Source organism: Hippocampus guttulatus, chromosome 9, assembly GCF_054856545.1.
Source record: "Hippocampus guttulatus isolate MCC_2025c chromosome 9, RoL_Hgut_1.0, whole genome shotgun sequence".
Classification (NCBI taxonomy): Eukaryota; Metazoa; Chordata; class Actinopteri; order Syngnathiformes; family Syngnathidae; genus Hippocampus; species Hippocampus guttulatus.
Genome location: NC_141269.1, coordinates 12,501 through 33,609, shown reverse-complemented (window position 1 = coordinate 33,609; position 21,109 = coordinate 12,501). Strand labels below are relative to the sequence as shown.

The 21,109-nt window shown below is 58.7% G+C and overlaps 3 protein-coding genes across 25 annotated transcripts in view; all 3 read left to right on the top strand.

The window, feature by feature from the left end:
• The first annotated feature begins 148 nt into the window (after positions 1-148).
• Positions 149-5,642, top strand: rcor3 (REST corepressor 3). 15 transcript variants are annotated; one of them, XM_086120651.1, is made up of 12 exons: positions 149-692; positions 780-836; positions 1,962-2,039; positions 2,114-2,166; positions 2,267-2,428; positions 2,493-2,617; positions 2,684-2,762; positions 2,835-3,062; positions 3,905-3,982; positions 4,049-4,106; positions 4,213-4,442; positions 4,698-5,175. In XM_086120651.1, exons 1-12 carry the CDS (start codon positions 569-571, stop codon positions 5,034-5,036), a joined length of 1,611 nt encoding a protein of 536 aa, XP_085976777.1. In that variant the 5' UTR covers positions 149-568; the 3' UTR covers positions 5,037-5,175. The 15 variants fall into 15 exon arrangements, with proteins under 15 accessions (XP_085976777.1, XP_085976771.1, XP_085976776.1 ...); XM_086120645.1 differs by having other exon boundaries at positions 4,049-4,442; positions 4,698-5,642; XM_086120650.1 differs by having other exon boundaries at positions 2,684-3,062.
• A 156-nt stretch (positions 5,643-5,798) lies between these two features.
• Positions 5,799-12,475, top strand: LOC147199590 (sodium/calcium exchanger 1-like). Of its 4 annotated transcripts, none has more exons than XM_086120630.1 (8): positions 5,799-6,418; positions 7,976-9,613; positions 9,705-9,811; positions 10,884-10,955; positions 11,030-11,151; positions 11,268-11,367; positions 11,513-11,773; positions 11,860-12,475. In XM_086120630.1, the coding sequence occupies exons 1-8, from the start codon at positions 6,174-6,176 to the stop codon at positions 12,234-12,236; spliced, it is 2,922 nt and encodes a 973-aa protein (XP_085976756.1). In that variant the 5' UTR covers positions 5,799-6,173; the 3' UTR covers positions 12,237-12,475. The 4 variants fall into 4 exon arrangements, with proteins under 4 accessions (XP_085976756.1, XP_085976759.1, XP_085976758.1 ...); XM_086120633.1 differs by having other exon boundaries at positions 6,281-7,178; XM_086120632.1 differs by having other exon boundaries at positions 6,281-7,226.
• A 1,340-nt stretch (positions 12,476-13,815) lies between these two features.
• Positions 13,816-21,109, top strand: part of LOC147199589 (uncharacterized) — a 7,492-nt gene continuing 198 nt past the window's right edge. The window contains exons 1-8 of one of the 6 annotated variants that reach the window (XM_086120785.1): positions 13,816-14,034; positions 18,063-18,145; positions 18,275-18,443; positions 18,543-18,692; positions 19,876-19,912; positions 19,978-20,216; positions 20,312-20,471; positions 20,688-21,109. The exon at positions 20,688-21,109 is cut by the window's right edge and continues 198 nt beyond it. In XM_086120785.1, the coding sequence (XP_085976911.1) occupies positions 18,362-18,443; positions 18,543-18,692; positions 19,876-19,912; positions 19,978-20,216; positions 20,312-20,471; positions 20,688-20,922 (903 nt within the window). In that variant the 5' untranslated portion in view covers positions 13,816-14,034; positions 18,063-18,145; positions 18,275-18,361 and the 3' untranslated portion in view covers positions 20,923-21,109. The other 5 variants (XR_015101897.1, XR_015101895.1, XR_015101893.1 and 2 more) reach the window with 5 other exon arrangements.

The following is a 21,109-nucleotide window of genomic DNA, read 5'->3' as shown; positions in this document are numbered from 1 at the left end:
TTGAAGTCTGGTCATTTCTCAAGCTAGCGATCGACTGCGCCGTGCGTCCGCGTCGCCGGAACGCTTTTCGTTGGTCGTTCTATCGGACGGCCTCTCCGATTTTGGTTCGGCAACGGCCGCGCGCTCGGGGAAAGAATAACGGGGAGGAGAAAGGCTGAAACTCGCGTCACTTCAAACCCGAAGCAAGGGCGCGAAGACGCGTTGAAAAGGGTGATTCGCCGACGCTCCCTCAGCAGTACGCAGTACTGGCAATTTACCGAGGGGGCGTCCGTCGCCATGTTGTTTCTTTGGCGCGCTTCGGGATCGATCGGCGTCGCCGGCGGAGGGATCTGCCGTCGCGCTCCCTCCGCGCGCGGCCGACCTCACCGCAGAGCGGGCCCCGCCCGCCGCGTCGGTTAGTGCCTCGAGCGACCGGCCCGCGCGTGGCGGCGGCGGACATTTTGTTTCTCCCGGGATCCCGCCGCCTCCCCCTCCCGCGCCGGCGGCGTCCCGAGGAGCGCGTCGGCGGCCGTCGAGCGAGCCTTTGGCAGCCCCCGGACGGCTCGGCCTTCTGGGCGGCGGCGCCGGGATGCCGGGCGTGATGGACAAAGGTTCCGAGTACTTGGGCAAGGCTCGCTCCAACGGCACCAAGAGTCCGTCCAACGCGTCCAACGGACACCTGACGGACGAAAGCGCCAGTGACGACGAGCACGGTGGGTCGCCCGCAAACCCGCGGCCGGCCGGCTAGCCGGCTAGCTCGGACGCCCGTCGCCGTGAGCTTTGCTTTTTCTTCCCCGCAGATGTTGGCATGCGAGTCGGAGCGGATTATCAGGCCAACATTCCCGATTTCGAGGCCGGTGAGCGCGCTTTCTTCTTCCGCTTCAGCTTTTCCTTCCTCCGCTCCGGCTCGAGCGCGAGAAATACCCGCAAGCGGTCTCCGGCTACCGCTTTGCGCGGTAGCCGGAACGGTGGCCGGCCGCCGAGGCGAGCCGCCGGCCGCTGTCGCTGTCGCTGCGGCTGCGGCCAAACGCGCGGATCGGCGCCTTGGAGCGGGCGCGCCGCGTCCCCCGGAACGCTCGCGGGCGTGTTTGCGCCTCGACCTGACTCTCTCCGAGAAGAGGCGAAAGGAGCAACCGAGCGAAGGAAAACTTTCACTTGCCATTGTCCGCTTGCTTCCACATTTCAGCCTCTGAGTCGTCGGTCTCAGGACGGCGCCGAACGCTGCCAGATCTTGCCGTCGCGCCCCCCCATCCCGATTGAGGGCGACGTCGTTTTCCGCCAATTCGGATGAAGGAAAGCCGGCCCTCCCGGCTTCCCGCTCGGAGGCCGCAAAAGCAAAAGGACGCTCTCGTCCGCTTTCTTCGCATTCTCCGCGTTCGAGTCCATCCGGGCCCCGAGCCGAGCCGCCGCGCCGCTCTTTCCGAACGGAGAGCCGTTTGGGCCCGCTCTCTTTTGCGCCGGACTCCCGAGCGGGACCGCGAGGCTTCAAAACGGAAACGTTTCGGAGACCCGACAATCTGCTTCGGACCCGGCCGGCGGCTGCGACGCGTCGGTCGCCGCCGCCCGTCTTCTCCTTCTCTCTTCAGACGGGCGCCAGACTCGGGTCAAAAGTTCGGCGGACAGCCGAGAAAGTATCGGAATCGGAATCGGAATCATCTTTATTGGCCAAGTATGTAGAACACACAAGGAATTTGTCTCCGGTATTGCCGGCTGCTTTGGCGACGGCGCGTTCGCTCGCCCGTTGGTCTTCTCTTCCGGGTCATGACACGCATCCCCCCCCCCCCCCAAAAAAAAAAAAAAAAAGCCAGTGAGCCAGAAACGAACCGACAACAGTTAGAAACGCGACGGGGCGGATCGCACATCCTGCCCGCCGGCTCCGAATCGATTCCGAATAGTCGCCGAGCGATGGGCCCGTCGGCGAGCGGTCCGAAGGTAAAAAAGGTCCGCCGTGGCTTTTTGATCCGCTGACGCCGCCCTCGCAGGCTCCGGCAAATACTCGGAGCGGGACGACGGCGGGATGCTGGTGTGGTCGCCTTCCCGCGAGACGGAAGACGGCAAGCGTGAGTGACGCCCGCCTCGGGCCCCGCCCGCCCGTCCCGGCGCGCGCCGCCGCTAACGCCTTCTTCCTCCGCAGTGGACGAGTACGTGGCGCTGGCCAAAGAGAAGCACGGCTACAACGCCGAGCAGGTCGGTGCGCCCCGCCGCCGCTCTTTTCCGACGGCAACGCCGGTCACCGCCCGCGTGCGCGTGTGTGTGTGTGCGCGGCGGGGGGGCGGGGCCCGCGCAGGCGCTGGGGATGCTCTTCTGGCACAAACACGACATTGACAAGTCGTTGGCCGACCTCCCCAACTTTACGCCTTTTCCCGACGAGTGGACGGCGGAGGACAAAGTTCTCTTTGAGCAGGCGTTCGGCTTTCACGGCAAGAGTTTTCACCGCATCCGGCAGATGGTAAGCGCCGCCGCCGCCGCCGCCGCCCGTTTGGGAGTCCGTCGACGGCACGCTGTGACGTCAGCTTCCAGACAAATCCATCTCCGGCCTGGTCAAGTACTACTACTCGTGGAAGAAGACCCGCTCCAGAACCAGTCTGATGGACCGCCAAGCCCGCAAATTGGCCGGCAGGAGCGACCGGGGCGACAGGTGACGCGCCGCACTTTGCGCGCCTACGCCGGCCGGTCTTTTCACCGCCGGCCGTTGTCGTCGCAGCGACGAGGTGCCGGAGGAGGCCGACGCCGCCCGACCCGACGACGGCGACGACCGCCCCCGCAAAGAGGCCGAGGAAGAGGTAAGCGGGCGGGGCCGGCGCCGAGCCGCCCGCCTCGAGCCGGACCGCCGACGCCGCCGCTTTTCGCGGCAGGACCCGGCGGAGCCCGCGGCGCCGGCCCCCAAGGCGGCGGCGGCGGCGGCGTCGGGCCGGCGGGAGCACCAGACGCTGCAGCACCGCCACCATCAGCGCTCGCGATGCCGCCCCCCCAAAGGCATGCACCTGAGCCGGGACGACGTGGTGGCCGTCTCTTGCGGCGCCGCCGCCGCCAACGCGCTCCTGCGCCGGCTGGACGTGGAGTTGGTGTCCCTCAAGAGGCAGGTAGGGGGCGCCCGCGTTTGAGCCGCGAAAGGGCCAAAAACGCCCCCCCCCCCCCTCAGTGAAGAATTTGGACCGTCGGGGCTCCGAAATCAGCCCGCTAGTCCGGCGGTTAGCACGTCCACTTCACGGCGCGGAGGTACCGCCTTCTCCCCGGGCCTTGCGTGGCTTTTCTCCGGGTACTCCGGTTTCCTCCCACGTTCCAAAAACATGCGCGGCGGGCTGATTGAACGCACGAAATTGTCCCCCGGGTGCGAGCGAGAGCGCGCGCGGTCGCTCGTCTCCGCGCGTCCCGCGATTGGCCGGCGACCGTTTCGGGGTGTCCCCCGCCTACTGCCCCGAGACGGCCGGGAGCGGCTCCGGCACCCCCCCGCGACCCGAGTGAGGATTCGGCGCTTGGGAAAATGGACGGATGGCTCTGAAATCGGCACGCCCGGTTTTCTTTGAAAAAGGCGAGCGCTCCGATCGCCTCTCGAATCCTCCGCGGCGTATCGATGACTCCGAGCTGCTCCGTCTCCCCCCCCCCCCCCAAACATTTGGACGGGGCGGGTTGATTTGTTATTATTTTTTTTCAAGCCGTCGATCCGTCTCCGCGATCGCTCGGCGTCCAATAAGGACGAGAGAAGGCCATCTCATCTCCGCGACGACCGTCATGCGCAAATTTGCCCCCCCCCCCCCCCCCCCCGCGCGCCGGCCGGCCCGAGAAAAGCAATGAGGACCGAGAGTCCGAGGCGGCTCCTCCCTGCGCGTAGGCGTTTTCCGGCGGCTACGTTTAGCGGTCGGGCGCGGCGCGGAGTCTGAAAATTTTTCGGGACGGGGCTGAGCTCGGCCTCTGTCCGCTTCAGGTGCAAAACGCCAAACAGCTGAACGGCGGACTCAAGCTCGTCTTGGAACGCGGAATCGACGACTTCCGCCTGCCCGAGGTGGGTGGAGAGCGCCCCCCCCGGCGCCGGCGCTTTCTAACGGCGCCCCCCCGACTCTGCTTTCAGAGCGCCCAGAAGGCCAACGCTCGCTGGACCGCCGACGAGCAGCTGCTGGCCGTCCAAGGTGAAGCCCCGCCCTCGGTTCCACCGCCCGACGTCGGAAGGTTTTCCCGGCGCCCGCGTCATCTCGGCTCCCGTCTCGCCGCCGCCGCCGCCGCCGTGTCTCGCAGGGGTCCGCAGGTACGGCAAGGATTTCCGGGCCATCGCCGACGTCATCGGCAACAAAACGCCGGGACAGGTGAAGAACTTTTTCGTCAACTACCGCCGGCGATTCAACCTGGAGGAGGTGCTTCAGGAGTGGGAGGCGGAGCGAGGGGACGGCGGCGCCGCCTCCGGGGAGGAGTGGAAGAACGCTTCCGCCGCGCCCTCCGGGAGGAGCACCGACGAGGAGGACGAGGAGGTGAATCGGATCGGCCGTCGTACTTGAAGTCGGGCTGGGCGATTCGTGCCGCAAAGTTGGCGGGGGGGACACGTCCGCTACGCGTGCTGCGGTTGCGCTTTCGCCCCAATAATAGCCTCGGGGAAAACAAAAAAGCAGGTCGCCGCCAACCTTCGGCAACTCTCGTTCAAAGACGGCATCGCATCGCCCAGCCCCGGCGCCACGACTCGGACGGGAGCGGGCGGCCTGACTCGGGCTGCGCCCTTTTGTTCCAAGGCTCCGGCGGCGTCTCCCGCCACCGCCCCCCCGGCTCGGTCTCAGGCGGCGACCGCGACGAGCCCCGCCTCCTCGCTCCGCCAGCCGCCGCCGCCGCTCTCGCGGCCCTCGCCGCCGGCCGCGCCCTCCCTGCATCGCCAGCCGCCGCCCCTGCGGCAGCAGCCCCGCCCCTCCCCGCAGCCGCCCCGCCCCGCCTCGCGGCAGCCGCCGCCGCCGCCCCTCGTCCGGCCCTCCAAGCCCGCGCCCCCCCGTCTCGACCCCCGCCCGTCCGCCCCCCAACCGCCGTCGGCCGCGGCGCTCCGCCAATCGGACGCCGCGTCGTCTTCGGCCCTCCGCTGACCCGCGTTTGTCGCGGGACGAGACGCCCCCGGCGGCGTTGGCCTTTGCGGCCGCGCTCGGAGGCGGCGCGGCGAGCTATCGAACGCAACCGCGATAACCGCGCGCGCCGCAAAGTAATAGCTATGCCGCGGGGGGGGGGGGGGGGATTCTGCGCGCGCGCGCGTGCCCGTGTGATGTACTCTGACGTATACGTCATTTATGTGTGCGTGTCAACATATTGTCCCAAATATTTGCAAGCGTGCGTACCCGAGGCCGGAAATAAGTGGGCGTGGCATTTTGCACCGTCCGATTCCTCTTCCGCGCCTCGTCCGAACAAAGAACGGCGGAGAAGTCGAGTGTCCCCAAAACGCCGGCTCACTCGCGACCTCGCCGCCGTCGGCACGAAGGGCCGTTCGGCCGCGCCGATGCCAATCGCCGAGCCCGTTTGAGACGCACCCGACCCGGCGGCTCGGGTGCCTCGAGCGCTTCCTCGGCCGCGGGGGGGGCGGCGCGGATCCGGAATTGGCTGGCGTTCCCTCCGACGGGATAGCGTGCCGAGCGTTACTCGTCGATCGATTCATTTTGTCCTCACTTTTGACGTCCGCGCAATAAATGTTCTCAAAAAGACGGCGGATGGATTTTCTTTTCAAATCAATTTTGCTTCCCGTCCGAACGTGTCAACGGAGAGCGGGAAGGATCCTTGAGATACATCGAGATGATATACGCGCTCGCATTTCCGAAGAGGACCTTAGCTCCGGATGCGATTTCTTCCTCCCCGAGCACATTTTCCTCAGATGTCAATCGAACGATTTAGGGGCTCGGAACGGACGAATCGCATTCGCTTCCCGTGGTGATCGCAAAGGTTTGGAGGAACGCGCGGCGGGTCGCCGAACCGATCGCTCGCAACTCGGGGCGCCGCCGCGGCCCTCCGGCGCACGCGCGTGCGCTTTGTATTGAGACTGATCCATTTTCAATTTGAATATTGACCGGGCGCCCACATTTGGAAGGGCGGGCGCAGCGGCCGACCGGGAAGTCAAGACGGATAGCTTCGCTCCCGATTTGGACGAGGAGCGGACAAGACGGAGGGCGGCGGCGGCGCGTTCTTGACGCCCGGCTCGACGGGGACGCGCCGCGAATGGCAAAGCGTCGGTGCGCGAAATGGCGCCGGCCCCCCCGTCCAAACGGAGGACCCGGCCGCGAGGGCCGCCGGAGGTCGCGGGAAATCCCGGAGGACGTCGGCGGCTCGTCCAACTTGCGGTCGCCGGTTCTGAGCATCCCGTGCCTCCGGCGGGCCGTCCTCTCGCCGCGCGACTTTGCTTCCTGCCCGCGTCACGATCGCGCTCCCGGAGGACGCCGCCCGAGACGCCGAACCGGCGCCCGCCCGAGAACGTCGAGGAGGGAAGGTAGGCGGCCGAAAAGGAACCCTTCCGGACGGCGGGTCCGTCCTCGCGCTCGCACGTTGAAGGGAGGCCTCGGCTCGGTCTTCAGACGCAGGAAGTCGCGGTCCCGTCGTCTCCAGATGTCTCCGCGCTTCTCTCTCTCCTCGCGACTTTGTTTGAGACCTCAAACGTCCGCCGCTTCCGCAATAACGAACCCGCGCATCCAAAGTGCCGGCGGCGTCGACCGCTTCGGGTTTGCCGTCAAACGGACTTTTCTTCCGGGGAAGCGGGCGCTTCCCGTCGGGATGGCTCGGCCAAGGTCGCGCGGCTCCTCGGCGCGAGCCGCCCTCCCGGACCCGGCGAAATCCTTCGCCGGTTTGTGACCTTGTTTGGTGGCGCGCGGCGATAAGGCCCCTCGCCGGGCGGCCATCTTTAGAACTTTATCTCCCCCCTTAAGTGCGCTTATCAGGGCCGCCGAGCCCGTTCCGTTCCGTCCCCGTCAAAGGACACGTGAGCGTTGCGCGAGCGCGGCTTATTTGCGGCGCCGCCACGCTCTCGCTTTGTTTGCCGGACAGAGCGAAGGCTTCGCATCGCCGCCGCGCGTCAAAGGAAGCGGCCAACGCGGGCGGGAGCTCCCTCTCGACTCCTCCTCACGAGTCCCGCTCGGCCGCTTCGGTCTCCGTCGGCTTCTCGGCGTCGTCGTCGACTCCGCTCGTGTTTTTGCGAAAAGGGCCTTTGGACTTTTTCCGACATTTTCCATCCCCGACCCCGAAAGGTTCGCAGGGTAAGTTTTGAAAGCGACGCAAGGATAACGTTTCATCCGAACCGAGAGGTAAGACGTCAATAAACGGCAAGACGGTCAAACTTCCCGTCTCTCGGAAACGCGCGCATCTTCTTGATCGTTCGCTATTCGCTCCGATCCGTAATTCGCGACGACGTATTCTCAAGTTCGCTCAATTTCATCGATTGGACTTTAAAACTCTACGATACTTTTAATATGTATCATGCGAGTGCGCTAACCCGGGTCCTTCCGCGGTATCTTCGACAGCGGCGATGATAGTCGCACATTATTGTTTCGAAGGGGGATCCGTTGCGAGGCGCTATTTCATTCGTGAGCTGGACGGAGAGTAATTCGGCGGTTTGTTAGAAGCGCCGACCAAAGTGCGGTCTCCGTATTGGTCTTCGCATTTCATCGGGGTAGGCGGGCGCCGTATGTAGGCAAACGGCCTTCGGCGGCAAAGCACGTGGCTTGGGAAACCTCGCCAGAGCAGACTTGGGCTCGCGTTCGTGAAATTCATCGAAAAGGTAACCGATTAATGCCCTAATGTAAGCGCGGCAGTTACAAAAAAATGCTTTTGCAATAATTTCATCTACCACTAGAGGGAGCCAACACTTTGAGGCTCCATTTCTCTCTCTTTCTAACTCCGTCGGACGACGCGGTCGATCGTAGCCCTTTGCGGCGGGGGTCCCCTCACATTTGACCGACACGATGACTTCGGTATTTGCCATCATATCCATCATATTCCTAAAGTTTCAAGCGTCATCGATATTTTCACACTAAACGGTTTCCTTCTGCGGCAGGCTAGCGGAGCATCCGGCAGCGCGGCGAGCCATGACGTCCTCGCCGTCACTCCTTTTGCTGGCCCTGGTCTCGGCCGCGGCGGGGAGCCGCGCGGCCGCCGCCCGCAACGACACAAAGTGCGGCGGCGGCGGCGGCGGCGGCGGCCGGTGCAAGGACGGCGTCATTTTGCCGGCGTGGCGACCGGAGGACCCCGACCTCCCGGAGCGCGTGGCCAGGGCCGCCGTTTATTTCGTGGGCTTGGCGTACGCCTTCCTGGGCGTGTCCGTCATCGCCGACCGCTTCATGGCGTCCATCGAGGTCATCACGTCTCAAGAGCGACAGATCACCGTGAAAAAAGCCAACGGGGAAAAGTTCACCGCCACCGTGCGCGTCTGGAACGAGACGGTGTCCAACCTGACGCTCATGGCGCTGGGGTCGTCCGCTCCGGAAATCCTGCTCTCCGTGGTGGAGATTTGCGGTCACAACTTTGACGCCGGCGAGTTGGGGCCCAACACCATCGTGGGAAGCGCCGCCTTCAACATGTTCGTCATCATCGGCATCTGCGTCTACGTCATCCCCGACGGAGAGAGCCGCAGGGTCAAGCACCCGCGGGTCTTTTTCGTCACGGCCGCCTGGAGCGTCTTCGCCTACGCGTGGCTCTACCTCATCCTGGCCTACTTCTCTCCGGGCGTGGTGGAGATCTGGGAGGGGCTCCTGACGCTCTTCTTCTTTCCCGTGTGCGTCGGCTTCGCGTACGTCGCCGACCGCCGCCTCCTCTTCTACAAGTACGTGTACAAGCGCTACCGGGCCGGCGAGCGCGGGGGGGTGATCGTCGAGACCGAGGGGGAGCCCCCCGCCGGGGACCCGCGCGACGCCGAGCTGGGCGCGGGGGCGCCCGAGCCTTTGAAACCCCAACGTCGGGCGGGGCCGGCCGTCCGCCGGGAGAAGAGTCCCGCCGTCTCCCGCCGCCGAGCCGCGCCCATCCCGACGGGGGCCGCCGAGGTCCCGCCGAACGCCTCGGCCGCCGACCCCGACCGCCGCGACTCCCGGGGCTCGGAAAACGGCCGCTCCGCTCGGGTCTTCTTCCGTCCGGCGAGGTACCGGTGCTCGGAGAACTGCGGCGGCGTGGCGCTGACCGTGATCCGAGACGGAGATCTGACTTCGACCGTCGCGGTTGACTTTCGGACTCAAGACGGGACCGCCAAAGCCGGTTCGGCTTTCCGCTTCGCGGAGGGAACCTTGGTGTTCGGAGCCGGCGAGACGCGGAAGGAAATCCGCGTCGACGTCGTCCACGACGACGACGACGACGACGACGACGTCTTTGAAGAAGAAGTGCACTTCCTGGTCCACTTGAGCGGCGCCAAGGTGGTTTCCGGCGGCGGGGGCGTCGAGCTGGCGGACGGGGACGACCCGGCGGGTCCCCGCACGGCCACGGTCGCCGTCTTCGACGACGACCGCGCGGGCGTCTTCGCCTTCGAGGAGCCCGCGGTGACCGTGAGCGAGAGCGTCGGCGCGATGGAGATCCGAGTGGTCCGGACCGCCGGGGCTCGCGGGGCGGTCGCCGTGCCGTACAGGACCGTCGAGGGGACGGCCAAAGGCGGCGGGGAGGACTTTGAGGACGCTCGCGGCGTCCTGCGCTTTGACGACGGCGAGATCCGGTGAGCGCCAAATGGCCTTGAGCCCGGATCGGCCGGTTTTCTTTGTCGTCGCCGTCGTCATCGACCCCCCCCTCCCCTCTTTGCGTTGCAGTCAAACGCTTCGGATCAACATCGTCGACGACGAAGCGTACGAGAAGAACAAAACCTTTTGGGTGGAGATGGACGAGCCGCGACCGCTGGAGACGAGCCGCGGGACAGGTGGGGGCGCCGTCCCGCTCGCCTCTCGTCCGCTAAGCGCTCCCGGCCGGGCCGACGTCGCGCCAACCGCGTCGCGCCGATACCGCGCCCCGCTAGCGTTCCAACGCCTCGGCGGCCCGCGTCCCGGAAGACGGGGCGTAATCTCCGCGTCGGAAGGGTGGCCCCGCCCCGCTTTGGGCTTTCGTCAGGTCGGAGGGATCGATTTCCCTCTCGCGTCGATCGATTTCCTCCGCACCTGGGCGACTCCTGCCGCAGGGCAGAAAAGCGCCGCTCTCGGCGCGTCTCCCGACCGCGATGAGTCGCCGGTTGACTTTGAGGGCCGCGTCGGTAGATCGGGGAACGATCGAGCGACGCGGAGCCCGCCGTGAGGTCGCACCAAGGTCGGCTTCGGAGGAGTTTGGGCGACATTTCGGACTTGGGGGACGTTGACGGCTCATTCCCGCAGTGTGCGCACTCGGGGGGGGGGGGGGTGGAGGAGTATTTTGTTCCCGGGTCCCTCAGGAGACCGCCAATTTGGGACCGGTCGCGATCATTCGTCGGCAACACGGAGTAGAGTGCCAAGTTGTCAGCGTGATTCGGTCCAAGATGTTGTCCAATATTTTGGACCCGCCCCCTGCCCCCAAAAACACACACACACCATTCAAATATTTGGTCTTTTGCTCGGTTTGCGTGCCTAAAATCGCAGCGGGTCCGAAGGAATCCACTCCACTCCGCCCTTTTCGTCGACGCCCGTTCTCTTTCCCGCTTCAAGAAGTCGGTAAGACGCCCGCCGTGCTCCGTTCCCTCCATTCCGTCTTTTGGCTTTCTTGAGAAAATGAAGCCAAGGTGCGCTTTTGGTCTCTTTTTCTTCGGAGGTGGATTCTCGCCGACAGGTGGGTCAAAGAACGCGCGCGTCCCGTTAGCCGGCGGCTAACGGAGCGCTTTGTTTTGACAGACAAAGCGCCGTTCGGTAAGAGCCCTTTACATCGCGACGGCCGGCGCTCCGCCCGCACCGGTCAGGCGTAGCGGGCGTCCTCTTCCCGCAACCTTTTGCCCCGCCTCCTTTTAACCCGTCCCGGTCACCGTCCGACAGGCAAAGACCCGGTCTACGGAAAGCTCGGAGGAGAAGACCGGCGCGACCCCTCTTCCGTCGTGACCATCTCAGGTACGCTTTCGCGCGGCGCCGCGTCCGTCCGCCCGGCGCGCCTCAGCGCCGGCGTGTGCGTGCGTGTCTCTCAGAGGAAGCCGAGGACCGTGGGACAAAAGAGGAAGACGAGCGGCGAACGGCACGCGCCCGTCGACCCGCGTTGGGCCAGCACGTCAAACTGGAAGTCGTCATCGAGGAGTCGTACGAGTTTAAGGTGCCGCCCTCATCCCATCTTCTCACGCCTCACCTTCAAACACCTCGAGGACGCGGGCCGCTCGCGTTCGAGAATTGATTGACGCGTGTGCGTGTGCGTGTGCGTGTGCGTGTCAGAATGCGGTGGACAAGGTTCTGAAGAAGACCAGGCTGGCCGTGCTGGTCGGAACGACCTCGTGGAGGGAACAATTTGCGGAAGCCGTCGCAATCGGCCCAGGTAAACAATTCTACCGCCGACGGGCGGAAGCTTCGCCGCTTTGACTCTCGGCCGCTTTTGTCGGTCTCGGACCGCCGATCCCGCCGCGCGAGACCGGAACGCCGAGGTCCGGTCCGCAAATCGAGCACGTCTCGGTCCCGTCTAGGAGACGACGACGGCGGCAAGAAGCCGCCCTCCGGTCTGGACTACGCCGTCCATTTCCTGACCGTCTTCTGGAAGCTTCTGTTCGCGCTGGTCCCGCCCACCGACTACTGGAAGGGCCGGGCGTGCTTCGCGGTCTCGATCGCGGTCATCGGCATGCTGACGGCGCTCATCGGGGACCTGGCTTCCCATTTCGGCTGCACGGTGGGCCTGAAGGACTCGGTCACGGCCGTGGTGTTCGTGGCCTTGGGAACGTCCGTGCCAGGTAAGGCCCGTCGCGCCGGCGTCCGGCGCGGTCCCGCCCGATCCCGATCCCGAGCCCGAGCGGAATCCGCCCGCCGTCTTCCTCAGATACCTTTGCCAGCAAGTTGGCGGCCAGCCAAGACCGCTACGCCGACGCCTCCATCGGCAACGTGACGGGAAGCAACGCCGTCAACGTGTTCCTGGGCATCGGCGTGGCCTGGTCCCTGGCCGCCATTTACCACCGCTCCCGAGGCCAGGTGTTCAGGGTGGACCCGGGAACGCTGGCTTTCTCCGTCACCCTCTTCACCGTCTTCGCCTTCGTATGCGTCGCCGTCCTGGTCTACCGGCGCCGACCCCATATCGGCGGAGAACTGGGCGGACCGCCGCTCGCCAAGACGGCCACCGCCGGCTTGTTCTTCAGCCTGTGGTTGGCCTACGTCGTCCTGTCGTCGCTCGAGGCCTACTGCCGCATTCCCGGCTTCTGACGCCGCCCGCCTCCTGCGTCTCCGTTCGCCGAGCGTCATCGCGCCGACTCCGAGAGCGCGACTCGTGTGGAATGACGTCGCTTTTCAAAAGGGCTCGAGGATGAAGTCGATATCCGAAGACCGTCGCCTACGTGATTTGAGGTCATTTCTTTTCGAAAGCCAGCTTCTCACGCACCGCTCAATGTCAACGGCGACCAACAAAGTCCAGAAATAAAGCCCGGCGTTCCGGCCCGACTCTGTCTCGCTGTCGCCGTGTTCCGCTTTTACACGCGCACGCGCACGCGCACGCGTCTGCTACCGGCTAAATCTGGAAGTAAACAAGAATGAATACGCGGATTGTCCGAGCTACAATCTCTGTTCCATTTTATTTGGCATGACCGATAAGATAAGAAAACCTTTATTAGTCTCGCAATGGAGAAATTCCAAATTCAAACGATGACGACGAGACACATTATTTGAGCTCATTTCTAGATTCCTCGATGAAAACGTAAGCCTAAGAAACCCCGTTCTGTCTAAAATGAGCTCTCTTCGGATTATTTCCCACCATTGTACCAAAGAAAAAGCCGCGAAAGCATATTTGCCAACTTTATGACGTCATCGACGTGGGTTGCCGCTCTATCTTCTTTCGTAGCGGTTTGATTTGATCGGAATATCTTTTTGCCAATTCTAGGAGGTTTTTGAAGTTTCGAATTTTTTCCCCATTATTTTCCCGACTATTCTTGTCGGCTTTGTAAGTGTACCGATTCCAAAAGAAAGCCAAAAGAAAATCGTCTTCCGGTGTTGGATGACAACCTACGGGCATTTCCTCTCTGCTACGGGGACCGCCCGGGGGGTCCCGGGGGTGTTGCGTTTCAACGTGAAGAGCCAGAAAGCAAATGAACGCCAAAATACATAACTCCGACTTTGCGTTGGACTCCGACGGATCGCCCTCATAGCCTTCCCCCTCAGGTTCTTCGATTAGTGACGTCACCGAGGAAAATACCGGGGAACCAAATAACCCCCCCCCCCCCCCCCCCCCCCCTTTGCGCGACTCTGATCGTCCAGTCTTGACTAATTACGGAAAAGAATGTATTTGGGCGCTTTGAGGCCATCGATTTTCTCCTGCCTAACCAACCCCAGTGACGGCGAAAGTTTGCTTCGGTTTGTTTATTGAACATAAAACATATACAGTAATAATTTGACAGAAAATAAGGTCAATAAAATAGTAAAAAAAGAAAGAGAAATCAGTCCTCATTCAACACAGTTATTATGTTCAAGGGAGGAGGAAGAAGTAAAGTAGTATGTACCTTATTTTCTGTCAAATTATCACTGTAATATGTTTTATGTTCAATAAACAAACCAAACCAAATAAAGTAAGTCTCCTTCCCACGTGCTTTTTTATTTGGATTTTTTCTCGACTGGTTTTCGATGCATTTTCACCGGTTGAATGCGCGTTGATCTGCTTCCGGGCTGTGATGCGGCTGTGACGTGTCATTCGGTCGCGCCGCGCTTTGCGCTCAGCAGTTTGAGCTCATCGTGACGTGGCTAACGTATGCGTCAATCATTCTTTCAAATTGCTTCGAATGGGGGGGGGGGCAAGGCAAGGCAAGGCACGAGCACCGAATTCTCGTCACCTCAAACAAAAAGCGTGGCTTTGTCACAAAGTTGCCGTACTCCGCCGTGAAGCTTTTATTGGACGAAAGAGTTGATGAGAGCAGCCCGGACTCTTGGGGTCGCTGTTTCCCTCCTTGAGCGTTTCGCGGTTGGCGTCGTCCTCGAATCTCCGCCAGTTCTCCACGCCTTTCAAGGGACGTCGAGGGTGAGCGAGCATCTCTTCTCTCGTCTGCGTGTGTTTTTTTTTTCTTCTCTTTGCTATTTCAAATGGGCATCGACCGGTTGCGACGCGGCCTCTTCCTTTCTGGGCCGCGTCGACCGTAAGGCCGAGTGCGTTTTGGGCACACCCCGCTCGTGTCGAATCATGGAGCTAACGGCTAACCTTTGGGCTAACGGGGATGGGCGAGCGCAGCGAACGCTTGTCGAGTGTCCGGTTATTTTGTTGCTTTGTGTTTAAATGTGGAGAACAAGTCCGAAATTTGCCCACGAACGTTGTCTTGGATGAAAGAGTGACATCGAAGCCCCCGGGACTCCCGTTGTTGCCGCCCGGCCTCCTCTGGCGTCTTTCGGTTGCCGCGCTCGGTTCACGTGGCCGTCTTCTCCAAAGGGAAGTCGAACGTCAGCATCTCGCGTCTGCTTGCTTTGTCTTTTTTTTTTTTTGGGGATCTTTTTGGACTTGTGCGCCGCGCCGGCTCTTCTCTTCGGTGCTATGCTGCGGCGCTTAAAGGAAAGCCGGGGTGTCATTCGACCGCATTGATTGTTATTGAGTCATTGAGCTAACGGCGGCCGGCCGACGGCGCGGCGGAGCTAGCTGGTGAGCGCGAGGCTTCCTTGCCGCCTTGCCGCCGCTTATCGACGACTGTGGCGGTATCCGCGCTTGCCTGGCGTCCGCGACTTCTCCCGAGGATGCGTGCTCGGTAAACGCGGCGCGGGGAAAATGGCGCGGCCTCGCGCTGTGGATCGCCAAGGGCAAGATGGCGGCAGTGGCGTTTAGCTCGTCTCAATTACAAATTGATGAAGGTCGGATAATATTGGCAGGTGGGCAAATTTGAATTTGAAACGCGTCACCAATATGGCGGCCTCGCGTGCTCTTGAATTGAATTGAACACCAAATACGGGAAATAACGAGAATCCCTCTGAAACAACTGATTAGAACCATCGATTTGAGAGAAAAAGGCATGTTATTTTGCCTCAATGTTTGTCTGAGAGTCCTCGCCACAGCCGTTGGAACCGGGATGTAAAGCGCCGACTAGCTTGCGAGTTCCCATTCAAAACTTGCTCACTTCTTATGCCCTCATCACTCAGTTGTATGCGACGCTACATTCCCCGCTATACTATTAAGTTGCCAGTCGCACCGATCATTTATGTACGGTAGACGCGGATGGAAATACGCGCCGTAAATGTGCCGACTTGCGTGTCGGCGTTCTAGGTTTTAAAAAAAAACCCAAAACAAAACGGGACACATTTGGTCCGCTCAGCTCTGAACCACTCGTGGTCAATTCACGTTCCGCCTCATTTCAAATTGGATGCTGAGCAATGTGGGATGAATGGTGTAGATGGCAGCGTGCGAGCATGCATGCGTGTGTGAGAGATGGGGAAATGTACAGTACGTGTTTAGCAACAATAAGTCAATAAAATTGTGGTCATTGGACATACTTCTATGAATGACGCAGAGATGAAAGTCCTCCGGATTTTTATGAAAATCTCTCCGGAGAATTGAGGAAAAATTGCCTCAAATGAATATTAGTTGACGACATTGAACGAACACGCGTTTGAGTTTGTTGTTTTGCTTTCACAAGCGTCGCCGTGCCGAGGCACTAACACTAGTAACGGTAAATCGGCCGGCTGCGTGCGTGCGCGCGCGTGTGTATTTATTAATTTTTCTGGGATTTTCAGAAAAGTCCGCTTTCATCTCTGACCCTTTAACCTGCATTCTTTCAGAAGGTTGCAGTGACAAATTCTGACCAGCGGGGGCTGCTATTGCTGCTTGTGCACCACTAAAGGGGGCTCTCACATTTTAGAGGGAAGAACCCTAACCAAACTCTGAACGCGAATCCGCTAAACCTCTAAGGCAGCGGTCACCAAACTACGGCCCGAGGGCCGGATCCGGCCCGCCTCCGCATTTGGTCCGGCCCCCCTGAACAATACCAGAGTCTTTTGATATTTTTTTTCATCTATGTATATTTGCATTTTATCATAAAATTCGGCTTTTGCAATAAAATATTCCTTAGTTAAGAACTATTTTCATGATTAACTATTAGCTCGTAACAATTTCATAAACGCATATAACGTGACATTTGTTCCATCCTTCTGCGGTCTGTGTCGTTATCTGGCAACCCCAGAAAAAAAAAATCCTAAACCCGTCCCTCTCAAAGAGAACGTAATCATGGCGAAAAGGTGAGGTAAGAGAAAAAAAAAAATTCAGAGTACGGGGAATTTAACCCAAAATGGAGAAACGATTTTTTTTTCAATGCAAAGAAAAGATCGTCTGTCTCATCTGTCGGTGGCGGTATTCAAAGAATACGGTATTCAAAGAATACGAATCTCGTCGCGACAACAAGTACGATTTTTTCGCATGGGCAAATGAGAGCGGACAAACTGTCGACGCTAAAAAGCGGAACGTTAGCTCAGCAGAATACATTTGTACGCCGAGCTCAGCTGAAGCGGCCATCTGTTCGGGCGAGCTTTCGGGTTTGCGCAACCGATAGCAAGCAGCGGTAAGGAGAGTTTGTCGAGAAATGCATGAATGCTGTCGCGGAGGTGGCGTGTCCCGAGAAGAAAGACGTCTTTAAATACCGCGGGTGTATCAAAAAAAGTTATTTGATTTTGTGTGGGTTTCTGGGAAACGATACATTTTTACGTCTCGGTACTCTTGCAGTCACACTTTTGCCGTTACAAACTGACCCCCCCCCCCCCCCCCCCCCCCATCAGAGAAGGCAAAAGTTATGTGGCCCTCACGGAAAATAGTTTGAGGACCACTGCTCTAAAGCGAGCCCTAACGCGCACCCCTGACCCTTATCCTAACTGTAACCCTCGGCATAACCTCTGTCCTAACCCTATTGCCTGCCCCTGCGCCGAAACCCATCCCCAATCCTCGAACCCAAATGCTAAACCCCGTTAACACTCCAACGCCAAAATACCTAACTCGAACCGTCTAACCATAAATGCCGAACATCTTGACTGTCCAACCGCCTAATCCTAACTCGAACCGTAACCCGTTAGCCTCACTCGTGTCCGAACTCTGGCATCAAGGACCGCTGTCCTGCCGGTTTTCCAGCTCGCCCAGGGAGCAGCACACCCGATTCAAATAATCAGGATCGTTCTAATGCTGGCTGATGAGCTGATCATCTGAATCGCTTGCGTTGCAGCCGGGAGAGGTGGAAAACGGGCAGGACAGTGGCCCTCAAGCACAGGGCCGGACATGCCTGCCCTAAACCCTACACTGACACCCTCACCTCGAACTTCTAATTTTTGTACGCGACAGTTTCTTGTATGCTTCCAAACTTAACTCGTAGCAGATGTGTTGGGACGTCATGCACACATGTCTGATCTATTGGTGAAGGCACACTTGGATTTCTGCTCCAAATAAGGAGGCATATGCAGGAATAGTGTTATCATTGCACGATTGTCCATGTCTTATATGTTGTATGACTGTTTCTATGTTCACCGTTCTGTCGAGGGCTTTGTTTCAGCCGTAGCCGTTGTGAAAGCGCTATATAAATAAGGTACGTATTGCATAACCTCGAAACCTATTCAAAGGGGCACCGCACCGCATGGCGACACCTCCGAGGCATTTCAGTGATTTTTATCCTCAGCCGCCGAGCGAGCGGTCACCTCGGTGCTCCGCGTGAAACGGAAGGTCGCCCATCCTCCCGACGAAAAGGATGATGTCAACATGCCAGAGGGGGCTCTTGTATTTCAGAGCGAAGACCCCTAACCCAGGGGTCGGCAACCCAAAATGTTGAAAGAGCCATATGGGACAAAAAAAGCAAATATGTCTGGAGCTGCAAAAAAATAAGTCTTCTATAAAAGTTCCAATGAAGGAACATGCTGTATGTATGTAGGAAACTGGACTGTCTCAGAATTGTTTATTCCTTTGTCGCGTGTTCACAAACGGCCCATCAATCTTTTTGTGATTTCCTCTCTTGATTTTTAAAATTTCTTTTTTTTGGGTGCGCTATTTACGCTTTTCTTGGCGTCAATGAAGTGATCATGAATTTCCGTTTTTCGCAGGCTGTCTTTGAACGAGAAGAGAGAAGGCATGGAGTCGGACGCAGACATGTTTGTGTTTGTAGAGACTGTTGAAAGCATAAAGTGTACGTTTTAAAAAACAACAACAACACCACAGCTCTCCTTTTTCGGAGCCGCGACATGTATCTATCTATTTGAGCTACATTGGCCTACTGTCAAAAATCTTTTTCCATTTTCAAACATTTTTTATATAGCTCCAGGGAGCCACTAGATGTCGCTAGAGTGTTGCCGACCCCTGCCCCAACCCCTATGTGTCAAACCCAGGTTCCCCGCTGTCCTGCATGTTTTCCCATCTGCCATCATCAGATCATCGGCAAGCCCTGCGAAAGCCTGATATTGAACCCGTCCGTTCATTTGAATCAGGTGTGTTGCAACAGGGAGAGATGGGCAACATGCCAGGATAGTGTCCACTCCGGGACTAGAATTGCCCATCCGTGTTCTGACCTCCCTCTCTTTTGTCAGACGCGACGGCTTCTTGCTTCCTCCCAACCTATGCTTGCACAAGTGCGGGGCGTCACCAACGCTTTGCGCCCGTCTCTTATGCATCGGTGAAAGAACACTTGGCTTTTCTTCTTCCATCGGTACCCGCTTCAAACAACGAGGCGGCCGCAGGTATAGTGGTTATGATTGCATGACTGTCGATGTTTTGTCAAATGACCGTATTTTGTAATTTGATGTGAATTGTCCGAAAGGCGCTTTGTTTCAGATGCAGCTGCTGTGGAAGCGCTAAATAAATAACAAATGTATAACTCCTAACATTAACCCCACTTGTCACGCCCCACTCTATTCTCAAATCCTACTCCCAGCCGAAACACCTTAACCTGCATTCTTTCAGAAGGTTGCAGTGACTAATTCTGACCGGCAGGGGCAGCTATTGCTTGCCGTGCACGGCCAAAGGGGGCTCTCACATTTTACTGCGAAGAACCCTAACCTAACTCCAGACCCTTATCCTAACCCTAACCCATAGCATAATTTCTAACCTTCTCTAATCTCTGTTCCTAACACTATTACCTGACCCTACTCCGAAACCCAACCCTAATCCTCGAACCCTAGCACCCTCACCCGAATCCCAAATTGCTTAAATCAAACCACCTTACCCAGAAAGCTAAACCGCCTAATCCTAACTCTCACCAACCCTAACCTTGATTGTAACATCAAACCCCCGAGCCCCAAAAACCAGGGGTGTCTAAACTTGGTCTTCAAGGACCGCTGTCCTGCCCGTTTTTCATCTCTCCCAGGAGCAACGCGCCCGATTCAAATAATCGGGATCGTTCTAATGCTGGCTGATGAGCTGATCGTCTGAATCGGGCGTGTTGCGCCCGTCGGAGCCGGAAAACGGGCAGAAGAGTGGCCCCCAAGCCCCGGAGCTGGACACGCTTATGTTCACTGTTCTGTAGAGCGCTTTGTTTTAGCCGCAGCTGTCGTGAAAGCTCGACGTAAATAACGATGTATCGCATCCAGTCCTCGCCCTACTCCGAAACCACTAATCCCACTCCAAACACGAACCCCACGCCAACTTCCAACACCCTCGACCCGTATTCCCCTCGGGTTGCAGTGACCAAGTTTGACCAGCAGAGGGCAGCTATCGCTTGCCGTGCAGGGCCAAAGGGGCTCTCACATTTTACAGTGAAGAACTCTAACTTGGAAGCCTAAATTCCGTAACCCGAACCCCCGACCCTATTCTTAAACCTAACCCCAATCGCCAGACCCCCCAACACTCGTACACCACCTTCAACATTGACGTGAGTGGAAGATAGATAATTGTACGATTTTCTTCCGAGTTTTCCTCGAACAGGGTTTCACCATAAAGAACAAATTCTCAGCAGCACAAGGTATGTTGATGTTCACTCGATTCGAGTTACTTTGCAAAAAACAAACAAGATTTTTGTTGCGCCAGGTCCAAAGAGGACACGATAGCTGATCTCCGGAGGAGGATTTGGGAGCGGAAGGTGTCGACTGTTGTCATGCTGGCGCACCCGAAGGAAGTGAGTGGTTGTCATGCAGCAAAACGGGTGGAAAAGGGGCTTCTGATCCATGTAGGACGTGTGTGGCAGTTACTGGCTGGATCAGGGCCGCCGGACCTACGGGAACATGCGCGTGGCAGCGGAGGACTCGGACGTGCCGGTGGATTACACCATACGCAAGTTCTACATCCGACACATCAGAAGCATCGAATGTCTCGTTCTGGGCAACGATTTCCACTCCAACACTTTGTTACGTTCATCTCGTAGCGATCCAGCGATGCCGGCAAGATGCCGCGTGTGGTCACGCCGCTCCATTTCACCAGCTGGCCCGACTTCGGCGTGCCCTTCTCTCCCATCGGCGTGCTCGAGTTCCAAGAATGTCAAAGGCGCTCAATCCGCCCGGTGCGACCATCGTGGTGCACTGCGGGTACACCACAGGCATCGCGCTTCAAAATATTTCTTTGGCTAATGTTAAGAATGTAGCTGATGTAACTACATGAAGTCTGTACAACCCAATAAATGAAGTTACATTCATAACGGACACCAATAAACCAAAGTTGACGAGCCTGATGTTTACGCCTCCCCGAGCGCTGGCGTTTGTCAGACGGGCCGCTTCATCGTGATTGATGGTATGATGGACAAGATGCACGCCGGACACAAAGTGGACGTGTTTGGCTTCGTTTGGAAATCCGAGAGCAGCGTCCGCAGCTCTTCCAGACGGACGTGAGTCGGGGCGCGGCCCCAAAACCTCTTTGTACATGCGGTGTGGTAAATTCACACAAACGGTCCCGGCTCCTTTCCGTCTTGCAGATGCAGTATTTGTTCATCTACCAGGCACCAAAATGCGTAACTCTCACCGCCAAACCATAATCGCTTAACTGCCTAACCGACTAATGCTTGTTGTGTTAAATGACTGCATTTGTGATTTGATGTGAAGTGTTCTGTAAAGCGCTTTGATTCAGCTGCAAGTGTTGTGATAACTATGCATCACCTCCAAACGTAACACCACCCCTAACACCCATCCTAACCTCAATCCTATACTTTACCCTAACTCCCCTTCCCAAC